The sequence below is a fragment of a genome, unplaced genomic scaffold (genome assembly GCF_019419815.1).
Source record: "Pyrus x bretschneideri cultivar Hongxiangsu unplaced genomic scaffold, Pyrus_bretschneideri_v1 Contig34, whole genome shotgun sequence".
NCBI classification, from domain to species: domain Eukaryota; kingdom Viridiplantae; phylum Streptophyta; class Magnoliopsida; order Rosales; family Rosaceae; genus Pyrus; species Pyrus x bretschneideri.
Genome location: NW_025999657.1, coordinates 1,109,527 through 1,126,577, shown reverse-complemented (window position 1 = coordinate 1,126,577; position 17,051 = coordinate 1,109,527). Strand labels below are relative to the sequence as shown.

The 17,051-nt window shown below is 34.8% G+C and overlaps 1 protein-coding gene across 2 annotated transcripts; it reads right to left on the bottom strand.

Moving 5' to 3' along the window:
* Nucleotides 1–3,162: 3,162 nt before the first annotated feature.
* Nucleotides 3,163–6,270, bottom strand: LOC103940980 (haloacid dehalogenase-like hydrolase domain-containing protein Sgpp). 2 transcript variants are annotated; one of them, XR_007260958.1, is made up of 6 exons: nucleotides 6,062–6,270; nucleotides 4,374–4,488; nucleotides 4,025–4,176; nucleotides 3,681–3,942; nucleotides 3,309–3,602; nucleotides 3,163–3,266 (listed from the first exon to the last, which is right to left on the bottom strand). XR_007260958.1 is itself a non-coding variant. In XM_048591634.1 (5 exons), exons 1-5 carry the CDS (start codon nucleotides 6,094–6,096, stop codon nucleotides 3,405–3,407), a joined length of 762 nt encoding a protein of 253 aa, XP_048447591.1. In that variant the 5' UTR covers nucleotides 6,097–6,269; the 3' UTR covers nucleotides 3,163–3,404. The 2 variants fall into 2 exon arrangements, 1 of the variants encoding a protein (XP_048447591.1); XM_048591634.1 differs by having other exon boundaries at nucleotides 3,163–3,602; nucleotides 6,062–6,269.
* Nucleotides 6,271–17,051: the final 10,781 nt, after the last annotated feature.

Below are 17,051 nucleotides of genomic sequence, written 5' to 3'. Positions count from 1 at the left end.
TGTATTGTGAGAGCAGGGACAATCCTTATGTAATTGCTAGGATATCTGTCAATCAAGCGTATTATTAAATGAGAGATACTCATAATGGCAATCTTATGTTGTATGTCCTACCATAATAAGTCTTACTAAATAGAGATTTTAATCATTGTTAAGACTACTATTCGAGCCATATTGGGGCTGCAAAATCATTTGTATATCAAGTCACTTAAATAATAATTTACTCGAGAATCAAATGATTGATTGACAAGTCATTGATACCCATAATTATGTTTACATTCTTCCGCTTGAATGTCAATGAAATTGTACACAAAATCAACCAAATACAACCAGAATAATAGTGATCATGAAGTCTATAATCGCAAAGACACTGAAATCAATAATTCAATGTTGCATTCAACAAAATAATAATAATACAATGTTGCAGACAAAGTTATGACATAAAGAATAGTGTACAATTATACTAATCATTCAAAACAAAAGTAGCTCATAAATAAACTCAATAGGTTGATAACAAAACGCACAGGATAGCAGAACCGAACCAAAGAGATAATAATATTAATCACATCAGGCAAGTCTCTAAAGCACCAAAAGAATGAGAACACAATTAACACTCTCTAAATACCCTAATTCATTAAAAAAAACACACAAAAGCATGGCTTTAAACTTAAATAAACAGTAAAACGCGGATTATACCCCGAAGGAGACAACCCACCTTCAAAGAGAAAACGCAGAGGATAATAGAATTGAATCCAAAAAAATAAATACCTAACCATATTCTTCTACCTTACATCGCATTTCAATATTTTCAAATACTTTCAACCAATCTTTTATTATCATCCGAAATTAAAAATAAAATTATCTTTTAGTATTTTATAAAATAAATAAATAAATAAAACTATTTAATAATATTTTAATATGAATTGTCTGAGCTATTCAATTTAGGATGAAAATAAACTTAGACAGTTACTGTTCACTAAAGGTAGTTACTATTTACTTTGGGGGGATTGAATTGCCTATAACCAAGGAGTTTTTTAGGGGTGGAAATGCTCTAAGTAACAACCACCCTCACCAAACACGAATGTGTAAGCCCCCCCCCCCCATCTAACCCATCGAACACTAAGGGTGCAACTTGGGTTGGGTCAATCTGAACCCGCCCATGTCCGACTTTAAACCCAAACAAGTGAATTTTTTTTTAGTTATAACCCGTCTGAACCCAACCCAATTTCAACCCCTTCATTGATTGGGTTAAGTTGGGTGGATCATTTGCCCATCCATCCCTAACCCAACCCAATTTCAACCCGTTCATTGATTGGGTTGAGTTGGGTGGATCATTTGCCCGTCCATCCCCAACCCAACCCAACCTGATTAACCAATCCCAATCTAACCAAATTGTAACCCATATTAAGTCAAAAAACCAACGCCCTTTCTTTTTATTTTTTATATAAATTATCCCTTATAATTACTTAAGCTTTTAGCGAATAAGAGGCTTTGATTAGTCAGCCCATATTCATAGTCCCTAAATCCTAAAGCTTTATAGTAGATTGTTAGTCTCCAAAACCTAAATTCTTTGTGTCTCGAAGCAATTGCTCAGCAACTTTGATTGATTTATGAAAATAAAGTTCACTAGCTTTGATGCTACTTGGCTTAATTTTTTTTAGGAATTCTTGAAAACTAAGTTGTTGCAGGATTAAACTCAAAAAAGTTGGACAACCCGAACCCAAGCCTGAATTGTAAAAGTTGGGTTAGGATTAGGTTGACCTTCCAACCCGCCCGACCGTCCAACACTAACTCCTGCGAAAAAGAGAATTACAAAACTGCCCACCAAAGTTATACATGGAGCCCTACGATTTAAAGGCCAGATGGGCACAACGGTCTTTAAAACACCGAAGTGGGCCTAAATCCTAGACACGGAAACAGGCCACGCAAAAAAGCCCAAAACAAATGCATGGGTGGCCCAAAGCACAAACTTAGCCACCCTATTCTATAAACCAATCGCAATTCCGTAAATAAAATGAAATCCCCAATTGAAATGGCTAGGGTGCCAGCCCTCCCAAACTTTAAGACTAAAGTAATATCTGACCATTTTCTGTACATGCCAGCAAATGAAAGTTTGTTAAATTTGATTGATAAAAAAAAAAACATATGTATAGTTTCGAATGATATTCTTTTTCAATTGTTCAGAATATTTAGAAATAGACTTCTTTCATTTTCGATCCCAAATTTTAGAGCTTCTTATTTGATTACCCTTCTAAATATTATTGGAGGAACTAATTGAGAAAGTTCACATTTGTTTCTTCTGATTTGTGCTTGGGTTTTATTTTTCTAGATGTAAATTATTTTGCGTTTGTTGTTGTAGAAGGAAAGGATTTAAGTTTGTTATTGATACTTAATAAATAACTGAGATTTGAGTTATTACGCAGGGATTGGATTTGCTCGATTTCACATGTTTATCATGAGAAGAATAGAGTGGCTAATAGTATGGCAGATTTAGGCCATAAAGTTTGACATTGGTCTTCATGTTTTTGGGACAAGGATTGTCTGCTCTCCCACTTCTCATGCCCTCCTGTGCCCTCTTATTTGTGTGATTACGGTTAAGCCACGTCGACATTTTATATTACTATTCATTTTTGCTACTTCACGTTTTCAGGTTTTTTCACCCAAAACTATGAAAATAAGTTGTTTTCAAGTGTTTACCAAACACCTTTTAAAGCTCAACTTATTTTTATATTCATTTTTTATAAAAACACCTCAGTACCAAACCAGTACTAAATCTAGTCAACTTTCAGCTTGTAGCTTTAACCGTACAACTATCATAATCAGATTATTTTTCAACTAAAAAAAAAAAGTTCAAAGATAATTTCTGCAAAAAAAAAATAATAATAATCAAATTGGTGATTATTAATTAGTCATCTTAATGTATAAAATAAATTAACGTTCAGATAAAAATTAATAGTTTCATGATGGACGATCCATTTATTTGATATAAAATAAATTAACGTTTTGGGAACAATTAATAGTACGTATTCCCGTGTTTCGCTCGGAGCCATTCTCTGCCCTTCACTTTCTTGGAGTGAAACAGAGCACCTCATTTCCAACCGCAGAATCAAATTCTTGGAGTGAAACAGAGCACTTCAGTTCCAAATGCAGAATCAAATGCACGCATTGAAGAAAATCAACAACAGGTACTTCAATTTTACGAGAGAATGGGCCGCGAAAGAATACAGCATCCGTTTTATCAACGAAAGAACTTCTACGGCATCAAGAATTTGCAGCTATAGACGGATAAAAGTGTGCGCCAGCAACAGAATTATTTAAGAAACCTTTTGAGTTTACTACTGCATTTGCAAATCATCCTTCAGTAACCCTTTAAGCTTATAATCATTTGACTGAGACGATAGAACTTTTCATGCTCTACTTGTACCGCTACCAGTACCGCTCTTCTTATCAAGTTCTTCCAATGCCGCCCACAACTTTGGGTCCTCATAGTCCTTTATGAGAAAGGTGGGTTTTGCTTCCACTAATATGTGTTCTGGATTTCCCGTGGTTAATCCAACGACTGGCATACCGGCTGCAACTGCTGCTTTAATCCCCGAGACAGAATCCTAGCAAAATCAGAAAATAAGTTTCCGAAGTTCCCCCATTTAATTTTCTCTCGAAGTATAACGTGAGAAAAGGCAAACCTCGAACACAAAAGTGTGTTCTTTTGACGCTTTGAGTATTTCAAGACCCTTCAAGTAGGGCTCGGGGTGTGGCTTAGCATGCTCACACTCATTCCCAATGACAAGACCTTGAAAAAAATCTGAGAGGCCAAGCATTGAAATCATCAGCTCTGCATTGACTCTTGGAGCATTAGTAACAGCAGCCCGTTTCAACCCACGATCTTCAATCCATTTCTTCACTTTATAGAGACCATTCACAGGCTTCAATTTATCTACGGCCAATCTGTTTCCATCAGGGAAATTATATAAGGTGGGAACCAGAAAGAAATGCTATGCACACAGCACAGAGAAAGTGAAGCTTTTACCTGCGAAACATGGCTTCCTTGTCTTCTGTGAACTTTAAGCCTCTTTCGAAGTCATCAGGAAAGAGTATCCTGGCAACATCATTATTATGCTTCCCAGCGAAATTCTCAATATAGTACTCCTCAGTAATCGGAACACCTCCGTTGAAACCTATCTGTTAATTTTCCCACTTCAGTACACCTTTCCGTTGTATATAAAGTTTATAAAAAGTATGAGCAACTTTCATAAAAAGGAAGATGCACCTTTTGCACTTTTCAGTGCGATATGAATGTAGAGTAACAATAGGTAAATTTATTGCCCGACAAATCATAAGAAAAAGGAAAAGACCAAACAAAAAGAAAAGACATCTACCTCTGGTAGCATTTCACGGAAGGCATAGTAATGAATTGGATCCGAATCACACAGCGTTCCATCAATATCAAATAATACTGCTTCAAGTGGAGCAACTCCAGAGAGTGAACTTTTGCTGGTTCCACAGACACAGAAAAGAAAAATAAAAAGACAATTAGGCATAAGTACAAATACATGAAACGAAAAAAATAACAAATGTAACAATCATTTCTGTCTCATGCAGTATAGATGAAAAGAACATGAATTTAGACACCATAATATATACAAAGAAAAGGCCGTAGAGAACAATTATGTCTTCGTAACCTTGTAGACTTAGGTTAGTCCACATTACCTCCTTTCTGGGAGTATAGACGTGTCTAATTTCTGCCTACGGGATACAAAGACAATGGCTTGAAATATTTGTTCATATTCGACCAAATTTTTTTTCATAGTATATATTGTTTTGATCAGGTAAGGTTGTTCTTTAATTTGAGTTCGGCAATAAACATCATAGGGCGTCTGAATTAATTCAGCGTCTATTAACTCTAGGGCTATTTGAATTGAGTCAGTTCCTATTAACTCTGTCGATACCAGATCGATATTGCACCTAAAAGCTAAAGACAACTTCAACAGTAGGGAGAGAAACTGAGAAGAACCACAATCATCTTCCTAATACAAATCAATCATGCCAGAGAAACAAAGGCATAACAAGAAAAAGATGGTACACAGGAAGAGGTTCCTCGGAATTAAAATTATAAGAACAATCGACACATACAGTCTATGCAAAACTTACAACTAGAGGAGAGAACAATGGCATACAAGTCGAATTATGCTGAATATGTATGTTTGTATGGCATACAAGTCGAACTTGGATATAATAGAAGACGTGGCACAGAACTGACCGCAATGGCGTTCTAGGATTCATACAGCCGACCGCACTTAGTGGGAAAAGGCTTTTTTGTTGTTGTTGTTGTTGTTGTTGTTGTTTTTGTTGTTGCTGTTGTATATATGTTTGTATAGTTTTATGCACACAGCATTTTCAGCCGAAGAGCTAAAAATATTAAATGCCTATAGCAATTGGCCAAGACAACTATTCATACAAAGGACCATGGAAAATGGTTCAACATGCCAATTAATTTGAAAGTATTATTTTAATATCCTCAAACAATTTGGTTCTGCATAGCCTACTAATGTCCCAATGTGACTGGGAGAAGGGCGAGGATGAGGACGATGACAATGATTTACTAACATATTCTCCATTCACAAACCACTTGATTTCTTTGTCTGTTACCTTTTTCTTTTTTCGAATATGAATCGTGTTACCAAGAATATCAGTAAAATCACAAATTCACAGGAATAAGCAAAATAATTATGAACTTGCAAAATCCATACATAACAAGAAAAACCCAGATCAATGGAAAATTTAAACAATCCATCGAACTAACATTAGCGTAAAACTCATACAAACCATACAAAAAATAACCAATCACAACGCAATGCTCCATAAGAGACATTTGAAAAACAACAAAAAGCATTAAGCATATACGCAGATGTGGATTTGAACTTGGAATGTTATACAGAATAAATGTCTGAAACTGGCATTGGAAGTGGCAGACATTGAAATTATAATAAGAACCCAGATTATATATCCAGTCAAAGTTGCAAGAAGAAATCAAGGGAAGGAGAAAAGGCGAGAGAAGGGATGGTACCTGTCCACAGAGTTTTCACCGGAAGAAGCCGTCATTGTCTCTGCGATATTTGGCTTCCGATGAACGCAAAAGGGTTTCCGAGAGCAGATTGGTTGATGGGAAGAAGACGATCCGTGAAATATAAAGGGAAATGGGACAAGGCGTCAACCCTGGAATCAAAGTCGAGCGAAAGAGACGGATGCGAGTTTGCCTTCTTTCTCCAACAATCTCTCCGCTCTCCTCTCTTTTGCATATTTGGTATTCTACTATTCCCAAATTGCAAAATTCTGCCTAGTAGTTTTCACGATATTACTAAACTCCCCTTTTCTGTTTCTTTTTTACTATTAATTATTTAATTTTCTATGCGACGTTGATAAGTATTTCACTGTTTTTTTTCAGTTAATAAAAATTGAAAACTTGTTTGGTAATTATTTTTATTTTTTTTAAATTAAAAACTAAAGGTTAAAAGGTGAAAAACTACGTTCTTGAGTTTTCAAATTTTAGCTTTCAGTTGTATGCTTTTTGTTTTTAGATTTCAATTTTTTTTTTTTATCCAAACTAAAATAGTTACAATATTCAATTTTCCAAAAAGGTAGCGTTCTTTGATTTGTGGTTTAAACCCCACATATCTCCCTCATTTAGTTTGTAACTTTATATTAATAGAGATGTAATGAGGGCACCAATTAAGAGACATGTTTAAGTAGTATTCTTAACTACATCATGTCATTTTGTATTACGGTTTAGTGGTATTCCTCTTCATTTGTAAGTGAGAGGTTTTAGGTTGATTATCACCAAAGGAAAATTTGAACCACATTATTGCTAGCTCATTGTAAGGCTTAGCCCACTCTCCCACCTCCCTTAATGTAGATAAATATCGTTTGTTCAAAAAACTACATCATTTTTCTCTACACCATGATTATAGGGATTGTCATTCCTTAACGATTATGCTAGATACTTATACATTAATCAGTGTTGGGCTAAATTTGTCTTCGAGCCTTTTCAGACTCGTTAGAAGCACTTGTGACCAACTCTGCTAACTCAAATTCTAGATCTATATTCTTACATTTGGGTCTCAAAAAGTTGGTGGATTTATGTGTTGTAGTTTTCTTCTCCGATCCAAGTCTCTGCATTGTAAGAGAAAATATTTGATCAAAACTCATATTTGAGTTTTCTTGAAACCTAAGGCCATCTCCAACCAATGGCTGGCCAAAGGGCTCATTTTAGCCCTCTGACCCTCCAAGATTCTCCAAGATATTAATATTTTAATGAACAGTACAGGGCCATATTTGCTTCTGTCTCCAACTGAGAGCCAAAGGGCCAGATGGCTCATTTTAGCCCTATCACAAAAAACCGTCTCCAACCGAGGGTCATAGGGTCAAACATAATTTATTATTTAAAAACTACAACTTAAATGTTGTTTAAGTTTCATGTTGTTAAATGTTTTTTTTTAACAAATATGAAAAACTAGAAATGTTTTTAATAATTTGTTAAATGTTGTTAAAAACTACAAATTTTGTAAAATAAAAGTTATAGGAAAAAAAATAGAATTTAAAAAAAATGAAAAATAGAAGTTATAGGAAAAATTTGGTAAAAAAAAAAATTCAAATCAATCCAACTGATAGTAATACATTTCCAACCAAGGGCTAGCCAGAGGGCTCGTTTTAGCCCTCTGGCTCTCCAAGAAATTAATATTTTAATGAATAGTACAGGGTCATATTTGCCTCCGTCTCCAACCGAGGGCGAAAGGGTCATAGGGCTCGTTTTAGCCCTGTCACAAAAAACCGTCTCCAACCAATTGCCAAAGGATCATAGGGCCAAACATAATTTATTATTTAAATTAAAAAACTACAACAACTTAAATTCAAATCCAACAACTTAAATTCAAACCCAACAACTTAAATTTAAAAACAACAACGATAATTGGCCCCAAAAAACCAAAAAAAATTAGAACTTAAATTTAATGAATGGCTTAGGTATTTATAGGAAAAAAAAATTAGAATTTTTAAGAATTAAAAAAAAAAATTGAATACAACAGCTAGCTGACTAGTTGTTGTATTCAAAATTTTTTTTAAGCAATCCTGTTGGTTATAACCGACAGGATTGCTCTATTTTCTGGCCAGCCCTCTGTCCTAACCCTCGGTTGGAGACGATTTTCAGGCTATTTTCGACCTTCTAGCCCTCTGGACCATTCGGTTAGAAATGGCCTTAGCCCTATGGCCCTCCAAGATATTAATATTTTAATGAACAGTACAGGATCATATTTGCCTCCATCTCCAACTGAGGGCCAAAGGGCCAGAGGGCTCATTTTAGCCCTGTCACAAAAAACCATCTCCAACCGAGGGTCAAAGAGTCATAGGGTCAAACATAATTTATTATTTAAAAACTACAACTTAAATTTAAATCCAACGGCTAAGTGACGTTAGCATAAAGTAGGCGTTTAAGTTTCATGTTGGTTAATGTTATTTAATGTTGTTTCATATTGTTTAATGTTGTTTCATGTTACTTAATTTAATATTGTTTAATGTTTTATTAATACCTAATGATGTCATGTATCTGCAAACCAAACTACAAATACAAATATAAAACCAAAAAAGGAATTATTAAAAGCCTAATGGTGAATTGGATCATAGATTTAATTTTAACATGCATTCTTTGTCGCAGTTTGGTGAGAAAGTGGTGGCGATTGGTGAAGGCGTTGGGCCGTGGGCAAGGGAAAGGAAGGTTGGGTGGTCGGGGAGAGTGAGAGGGAGCAACGGGGAGATGGAGCGAGAAAGAGAACTCTGGAAGGGTGTCGAAGAGATAGAGATGGGCTGGGACGTATGTATTTGCTCTGTAATTTGGTGTGCATAATATAAAGTGGTGGCGATTACTTTCCTCCTTCCTGCCTCTTTCCCTCCCCCTCGTAGAAACTCAGTTTTCCCTTTAATGACGTTAGAATGCGGTTCTATATTTTGTACACACACAATTTTCAAGATAGGGTTGTAGGAACACTTTTCATTTGTAGGATTCTGGAACGGACCTTTACCGGAAAAGATTTTTTTCACTACTTCATGTATATTTACACTGTTGAACGCGTTTAATGAAGCACTGAAGTCAAGCACCGCTTAAAGTGGACCTGTAATTCATCAGTCAATGGAACAAATACTGGAAATTTCCTTGGTTTTCCTCAAAAAGCAGCTCCTGTTTTTTGACCGTTCTATTACGTGTCCGTACGGTAACACGATGACTTTTGTCTTTGTTGCCGGAAGGTGCTTTGCTTTTGAGAGGAGACTTGACCTGCGTCTTTTCACTTAAACATCGAATTGAAAAGTTAAATAAGAATCAACACACAAAAATAAACAAAGTCGTCTAGGATGCTTCCTGGAAAGAGCCAATAGGTGTCCCTTGAGTGTTGTAAATTCTTATTGCACACGAGACAAGCACTGCCATTTTTTCCTTGCTTTTCACTTGAGTATCATTGTGGTGCTGTAAACAGTGACACCACAATGACAACCCATGAATCCTGTTCATCCTCCTCCTCAAAAACTGCGGAAGTATGACGTGTTTTTGAGCTTTAAACCATCTCTAACCAAGGGCTGGTCAGATGGCTCATTTTAACCCTCTGACCCTCCAATAAATTACTATTTTAATAAACAGTACATGGTCATATTTGCCTCCATCTTCAACCGAGGGTTAAAGGGCCATAGGGCTCGTTTTAGCCTTATCACAAAAAACCGTCTCCAACCAAGGGCCAAAGGGTCATAGGGCCAAACATAATTTATTATTTAAATTTTAAAATTACAACAACTTAAATTCAAATCCAACAACTTAAATTTAAAAACTACAACGATAACTGGCCAAAAAAACCAAAAAAATTAGAACTTAAATTAAATGAATGGTTTAGGTATTTATAGGGAAAAAAAATAGAATTTTTAAGAATTCAAAAAAAAAAAAAGGCCCAAAAAACCAAAAAATAAAAAATAAAAAAAATTGAATACAACCGAAGTAGTCAGCTAGCCGTTGTATTCAAATTTTTTTTTAAGCAATCATGTAGGTTATAACCGACATGGACTCCATCTTGGACTCAAATCTCATATTGAAACCTAAATTTAGATCTCAATTTCGCCGGAGACTTGTATATGAGTTATATATCTCCAGTACATTAGAAACCTTAAACTCATATTTATTATACAAATATAAGATTTGAGTCCAAATTTTCCAAAGCATTGGAGATGCTCAAAAGTAGCAAAATGAAAAAAGAAAAAAAAAACAAAAATGGAAGGAATGGTGGTATGTTCACATGTCCATAATCGAAATCACTTTAGGAAATTGAATTTTGATTACTGGATATTGGACTCCCTAGATAAGGGAGGTATTTGAATTCAAAACATGTGGGGAATCAAAATGAATTTCTTTTACCTATTATGCTCTCACTTGATTCTAATTATTCCAACGTTGTCCTCATTCCATAAAAGATTCCTAGCTCTGCTCATTGGTAGAAATTAATAGAAGATTAACAATTTTTTTCTATTAATTAGACTATAAAATAACTTATTAACAAAAAAAATTAAATAATTTATTAACTATAAAAAAAGACTATAAATAATTTATTTGAAATATATAGGTAAAATGAATAATATTAAGCCAAGTTGTATTATAATAATTAACCAAAAAATTATAACATAATTTATTAACCATAAAAGGACTATAAATAATTATTGAGATATATAGGTAAAAATGAATAAAACTAATCAAAGTTTTATTATGTGGATAATAATTAATTAGTATATAAATAAAGAAATTGTTATTGGTACTCTAAAAAATTCATTTGCACTTCAAATATTCTATAATTAGAAGAAAAAAATTTCACTTTGTGAGAAATGTAGAATGAGATTTATTTAGTGTTAATAACAGTTTTATAAAATAATTGAAAACAATAAGAATATAAAAATAATTTATTTAGAATAAAGGTTTTATAATTTATTTAGAACAAATGCATTTTAGTAATTATATTGGTTTTCATTCTGATTTGGTGACTTAGTAAACAACTTATATGGAATTAGTACCGTTCCTACTTCAATTTCATAAAATGTTGTAAATAGTTTCAACATGAATTTGATTGATTCCTCCTCATTTCAACTTTTCTTCAATTCACCACTTAGTACTACGATCTAGTGATATTCCTCTTCACTTATAAGTGAAAGGTCTTACGTTCAATTAATAGAATTCTATAGCTTAATTTTCATGTATTCCATAATTCTGAATATAAGTACATACAATCTTTGTTACAAAAGGAAACAACAATAAAGGACACAACTGTATCCTTCCTAAAACATGACTCTAATAATTATAAAATATTTGCATTCCCTTTCTCCTAAATATTGACTCACGCCAATACTCCCCCTCAAGTTGGAGTATAGATATCACACATGCCCAACTTGATAAGTGAGTCATCAAAGCTCCTACTACACACGGCATGAGTAAAAACATATGCAAGTTGTTCCTCTGAGTTCATAAACGGTATTGACACAATCTTCATCTCAAGCTTCTCTTTAATAAAATGTCGATCAACCTCAACATGCTTAGTCCTGTCATGCTATACTGGATTCTCTGCTATTTATATTGCCGACTTATTGTCACAATACAATTTCATCGCCTCTACATGATGTCGGAGTGACTTTGGTAATATCCATTCCTTCTCATGACTTGAGTAAATCTACCAAACCACACACAAGGTGATTGCTTAAGCCCATAAGCAACTCTCGCAAACGACACACTTCAATTTTCATTCCGGCATTATATCTTGAAGGAAAATCCATATATACTTCTTCTTTCAAATGCCCATGAAGGAAAGCATTTTTTGGATCCAATTATTTCAGCGGCCAATTCAAATTTGCAGCTAATGAGATAAGAACACATACCGTATTCATCTTGGCCACTGGGGAAAAAGTTTCATGGTAATCAACATCATACGTTTGAGTATAATCATTTGCTACTAACCTTGCTTTATACCTGTCTATTGATCCGTCAACCTTGTATTTAATTGTAAAGACCCACCTACACCCCACGAGTTTTTTTCCTTTCAATAGTTCCATCACTTCCCATGTATCATTCTTATGTAGTGCCATCATTTCTTCATCCATTGCAGCAGCCCATTTAGGATCCTTCAAGGCCTCCTCAACTTGAGTTGGTATTTGGATTGATTCCACATTATTCACCCATGTTTGGCATTCAGGTGCAAGGTTCTTGCATAACACATAATTTGCTATTGGATTCTTTACTTTTCCTTCAGGAGAAAACATGTCGGGAGGAACACCACGATTTTGCCGTGGAGGCAACTTATATGTACTTACAACATGAGCATCGATATTACTTACCTCAGGGACATTCAGAGAAGACACATTGGATGGCACTATTGAGTGTGAGAGAGAGGGTGATGTGGATTAGGCAGGAGACAATACTTCCTCTAATGTACTTGGTTTGGCAGAACCTTGTTGTGGGACTGTCGTATTCTCCTAAACAGAACCCTGTCAAGTTGTTGCACCTATCTCGGCAGGCAGCAGTTGAAAAACCTGATCATTCTCGGTAGTTTCTTGCCAAGACACTGTTGCCTTATTTTTAACACATGCTCCCCCTGAACCGCATATCACATCTTCTGGTATCTCCAACCACCCAAGATCACCCTAATCAATAGTGTTCTCCCTCTGGTGATCGGAAGGTGACATGAGCGAAGAATAAAAATACTCTGATTCAGAAAAAGTAACATCCATAGTCACATACATATGTCGAGTTTCCAGGATGATAACACTTATACCCTTTCTGTTAGAAGGCAAACCTAACAAAGACACACCTAAGGACACATGGATCCAATTTGCTATGATGAATCTTATGAATATGAACATATGTTACACATCCAAATACATGGGGAGTAAGGGTGTTAGTGGATACTACGGGAACATGTTCTGTCAATACTTAAAGAGGTGTACAGAATTCTACCACCTGAGGTGTACAGAATTTAGCCCAAAACCGTTTAGGCATGGATGCACCAATAAGCAAAGCACGAGCAGCTTCCAAGATATGACGATTCTTTCTCTCATTGCAGAGTATGGGTACAAGTAGTTTCATGGAGAATTCCATGATCCCGAAGAAAACTAGACACTTCAGAACCAATAGATTCACCGGCTATTATTAGAGGGAAGAACTTTAATAACGGAAGAATATTGTATTGTAATCATCTGAAAGAAAGATCGAACCACCATACTAACATCACTTTTATGCTTCATCGCATATATCCAAGTCATACGGGTGCAATCATCAACAAATGTAACAAACCATTTAATTTCGGAATAAGTACTAACAGGAGAAGGATCCTAAACATCAGAGTGCACAAGATCAAACGGAAACAATATTTTATTCATACTAGGAGAAAACGAAGCGCAATGACTCTTCGCGAGGATACATACTTCACAATGTAAGTCTGATTCTTTTATTTCATGAAATAAACTGGGCAACATACTCCTTAAATAACCACACGAAGCATGTCCTAACCGACGATGCAATAACCAAACTTCTTGTAAATTACCGATACAGGATGCTCGAATTGTATTAGCTTTGCCAAGAACGACGTGATCCATATAGTATAACCCCTCTCTCTTAGTGCCATGCCTAATTATCTCATTGGTCTGAATATCCTGAAGTAAACAAAAGAGTGGATACATAAGTACAACACAATCTAATTGTTTAGTAACTTAAAGAATAAATAGCAAGTTATGAGACAACGACGGAACAAGTAAGCAACGATGAAGGGAGAAGGCCGGTGTGAGGTCCACAGTGCCAGCCCCAAGAACCAATGCAGTGGTGCCATTTGTTGTTATGATACACTTCCGAGGAGTCGTTGTCATACAAGTAAACAAATTTTTATCGAAGGTCATATGGTCTGTTGCACCAAAGTCTATAATCCAACCCGTATGATGTTCCATGTTAGAGGCTAAAAGAACACGCCCCATACTACCTGTATTGGACGATGATTCACTAGGAGTGGTCTTAGTCAACAAGCTTTGATTTGGATCTCTAGGGGTAGGCATGACATCCTTTGCACTAGGTGCGATAACGGCAATGGATGCACGGCTCCCACTTGCTCCATTAGCAGCTCGCTCCTTTGCAAGTAACTTTTTCTTCAATTTAGGGAACCATTCAGGGACTCCATGCTTTTGAAAACAAGTGTCCTCAGTATGACGGGTTTGACCGCAGAAAGTACACGTTAAATCATCTTTATTTTCCCGAGTAAAAGGACGGGTTTGACCAATGGAGGATGGTCGAGACACCATGGCTATAGATGGTGTCGAGCTCCTTCATTGGCTGCTGACACTACTTCCCCCCATCATGGTAGCATGACGTTAAGCTTCACGTCTAACAACAGAAAACATCTCCTTGACAGATGGTAGGGGTTGAGTTCTCAGAATATCACTACATACCTTATCAAATACATCAAGTCCCACCAAGAAGGCATACACTCGGTCCAATTGAGTCTCCTCTCGAAGCGTCTTCAAGTCAATAGCACACTCTATCTTAATTGGTCTTCTTTGATCCAGTTCTTGCCATACTGCTTTGAGATCGGCATAGTACACACCAATAGGACGCCCTTCCTAACGAAGTCAAACGACTTAACCTTCAACTCATAAATTTGAGAAATATCATAACCATCATAAAACATGACTCACGCCAATAATTACAACTATATCCTTCCTAAAATATGACTCTAATAATTACAAAATATTTACATTCCCTTTCTCCTAAATATTGACTCACGCCAATACGATTCTTGCCAAAGGTGAATTTGAACATCATTATTACTTAGCTCATTGTGAGACTAGACCCACTCCTTTTCTTTAGTATAGATAATATCGTTTGTTCATAAAAAATAAAATAAATAAAAACTCTTATTTAATTTAATTCATCTCATTCTGATTGCGATTTAATTAACGAGCCATGAATACTTCAGTTTTTCTCTGAACGATCAAAAACTAAAACCAAGAGGTCCAAATTGGATTCTTCAAAATATTGGGGAGGCGGCAGGTAGTGGAGTTTGGTGGTAAAGCAGCAAAAGCCTAGCAGTCGTACACGTTTTCAGGTGAAATGGCATAAAACTGCGTCACGTGTTCATAAAAAATTACGTGAGGAAAGGAAACCCAATTTGGAAACGTCCTCTTGCTCCACTAATTAAATGTTGTAAAAAATATTTTGTCATCATTTGGTTTGCGTATTATGGTCTATTAATATATTTAATATTATGTGTGATGAAAATAAAAAGTTTAAATTTTGTAAAGGAAAATAAAATATTATATTTAAATTTTGTAAATGAACATAAAATATTATGATTGATTAATTATGTAATTTAACTCACTTATATATTTATGTGCAAACTAGGCCTATCACGCTTTTATCCTGTGTTTTAACTTCTTTTTTTTGTATCTCGCATTACTTGATCATTGGAGAAACTCTCACTTTAGCTCCTTTGTTTTATAGGAAAAGGATCCGAGGTTCCTTTTCCTAGGGATCCTAAGGGTTCCGTGCTTTCATTCATTTATCGGATATCGTGCAGTCAGAAAACATTTTAAAATTTAAAATTTAAAATTAAATATGAATAGTACCTAACGAAAATTAACCGCACGATATATGATAAACGAGTAAGATCATGAGATTCCTAGGAAAAAGATCCTGTCCTGTTTTATATATTGTGACGAGAAAAACTAATTTTTTGTTTGCCGTGATTTTCACCCAGCGTCATGCTCTATATAATATGAGGCCAAAACACAATAAATAAATAAATAAATAAAACAAGAGCAAAGACTGCTCCTATAGCGTCTGCTTGATATGATAGTAAGACCATTTTATTTTTAATTTTCAAAATAATGAAATTGAAGATCAAAAATTGAAAACTAAAAAGTGAAACTACATTTTTGAATTTTCGAAATTTGGTTTTCAGTTTTCAACTTTTATAAAAATTAAAATTAAAAATTAAAAACTAAAAACCAAAATGGTTATCAAATGTTATCTTAGATTTAATATTAGTTTCTTTATAGCAAATTAAGGTTTTGATTCGGCAGGGGCTGGATCCAGCCTATTTCTACTTGGATGACATGATTAAGTTCAGTGTTTATGTTTCATATATAACCTAATCAACATCGTTGGTTGGGTATTGTGGTTCGAGATGAGGAAGGTTTGTCGCAGGGATGGCAAAAGGAGGTTTGAGAATGTTTTTACTCCTGTTGATGCGGAGGCATTTGCGGTTGGAGAAGGAATGGATTTGGCGACATCTAGGGGACTTCAAAACTTGACACTAGAGACTGATTCTCTCTGGATTCATCTCCAATCGAAAGAGTTAAGTATAGCTCCATCCAGGATTATAACCCTGTAAAAAATTATTCTAAATGAATAGTGTCAGACTATATTTATATATCATCTCCAATCGAAATAGGCTAAACATAACCCCTTAATAATTTATTGTTTTTTAGTTTATTTTTTAACTTATTCGTATTGTTACATATTCTTTAAGTTTCATGTTGGTATTGTTACATATTTTGTTAAATATTTTAATATTACTTGCATGTTAACAACTTAGATTAAGAGTGTGTTTGTTTCACCTTCTTAAATGGGGACTAGCTAGGATTATTATCCCATGTTTGATATGCTTGGGGACCAACTTAAATGAGACTAGCCCGAACTCGTGTGGACTCCTGACCTCGTTAGGTCGTCCATACTAGTCTGGTAGTAATATCACTTGAATATTATAGTTTATATTAATTCAAAAAAATTCATTATAAAAGAATTACATTACATATTACGTAAATTACATATGAATTATTTATTATTTACATAATAAATAATTAATATGTAAATTTTAAATAATTTAAATAATACCTATATACATAATTATATAAAATATAAAATAATAAATATCTATATATAATAAATATATTTTATATTCCAATTGAACCATGAGATTGCTAAGAATGCCTTTCCTCACTACGTT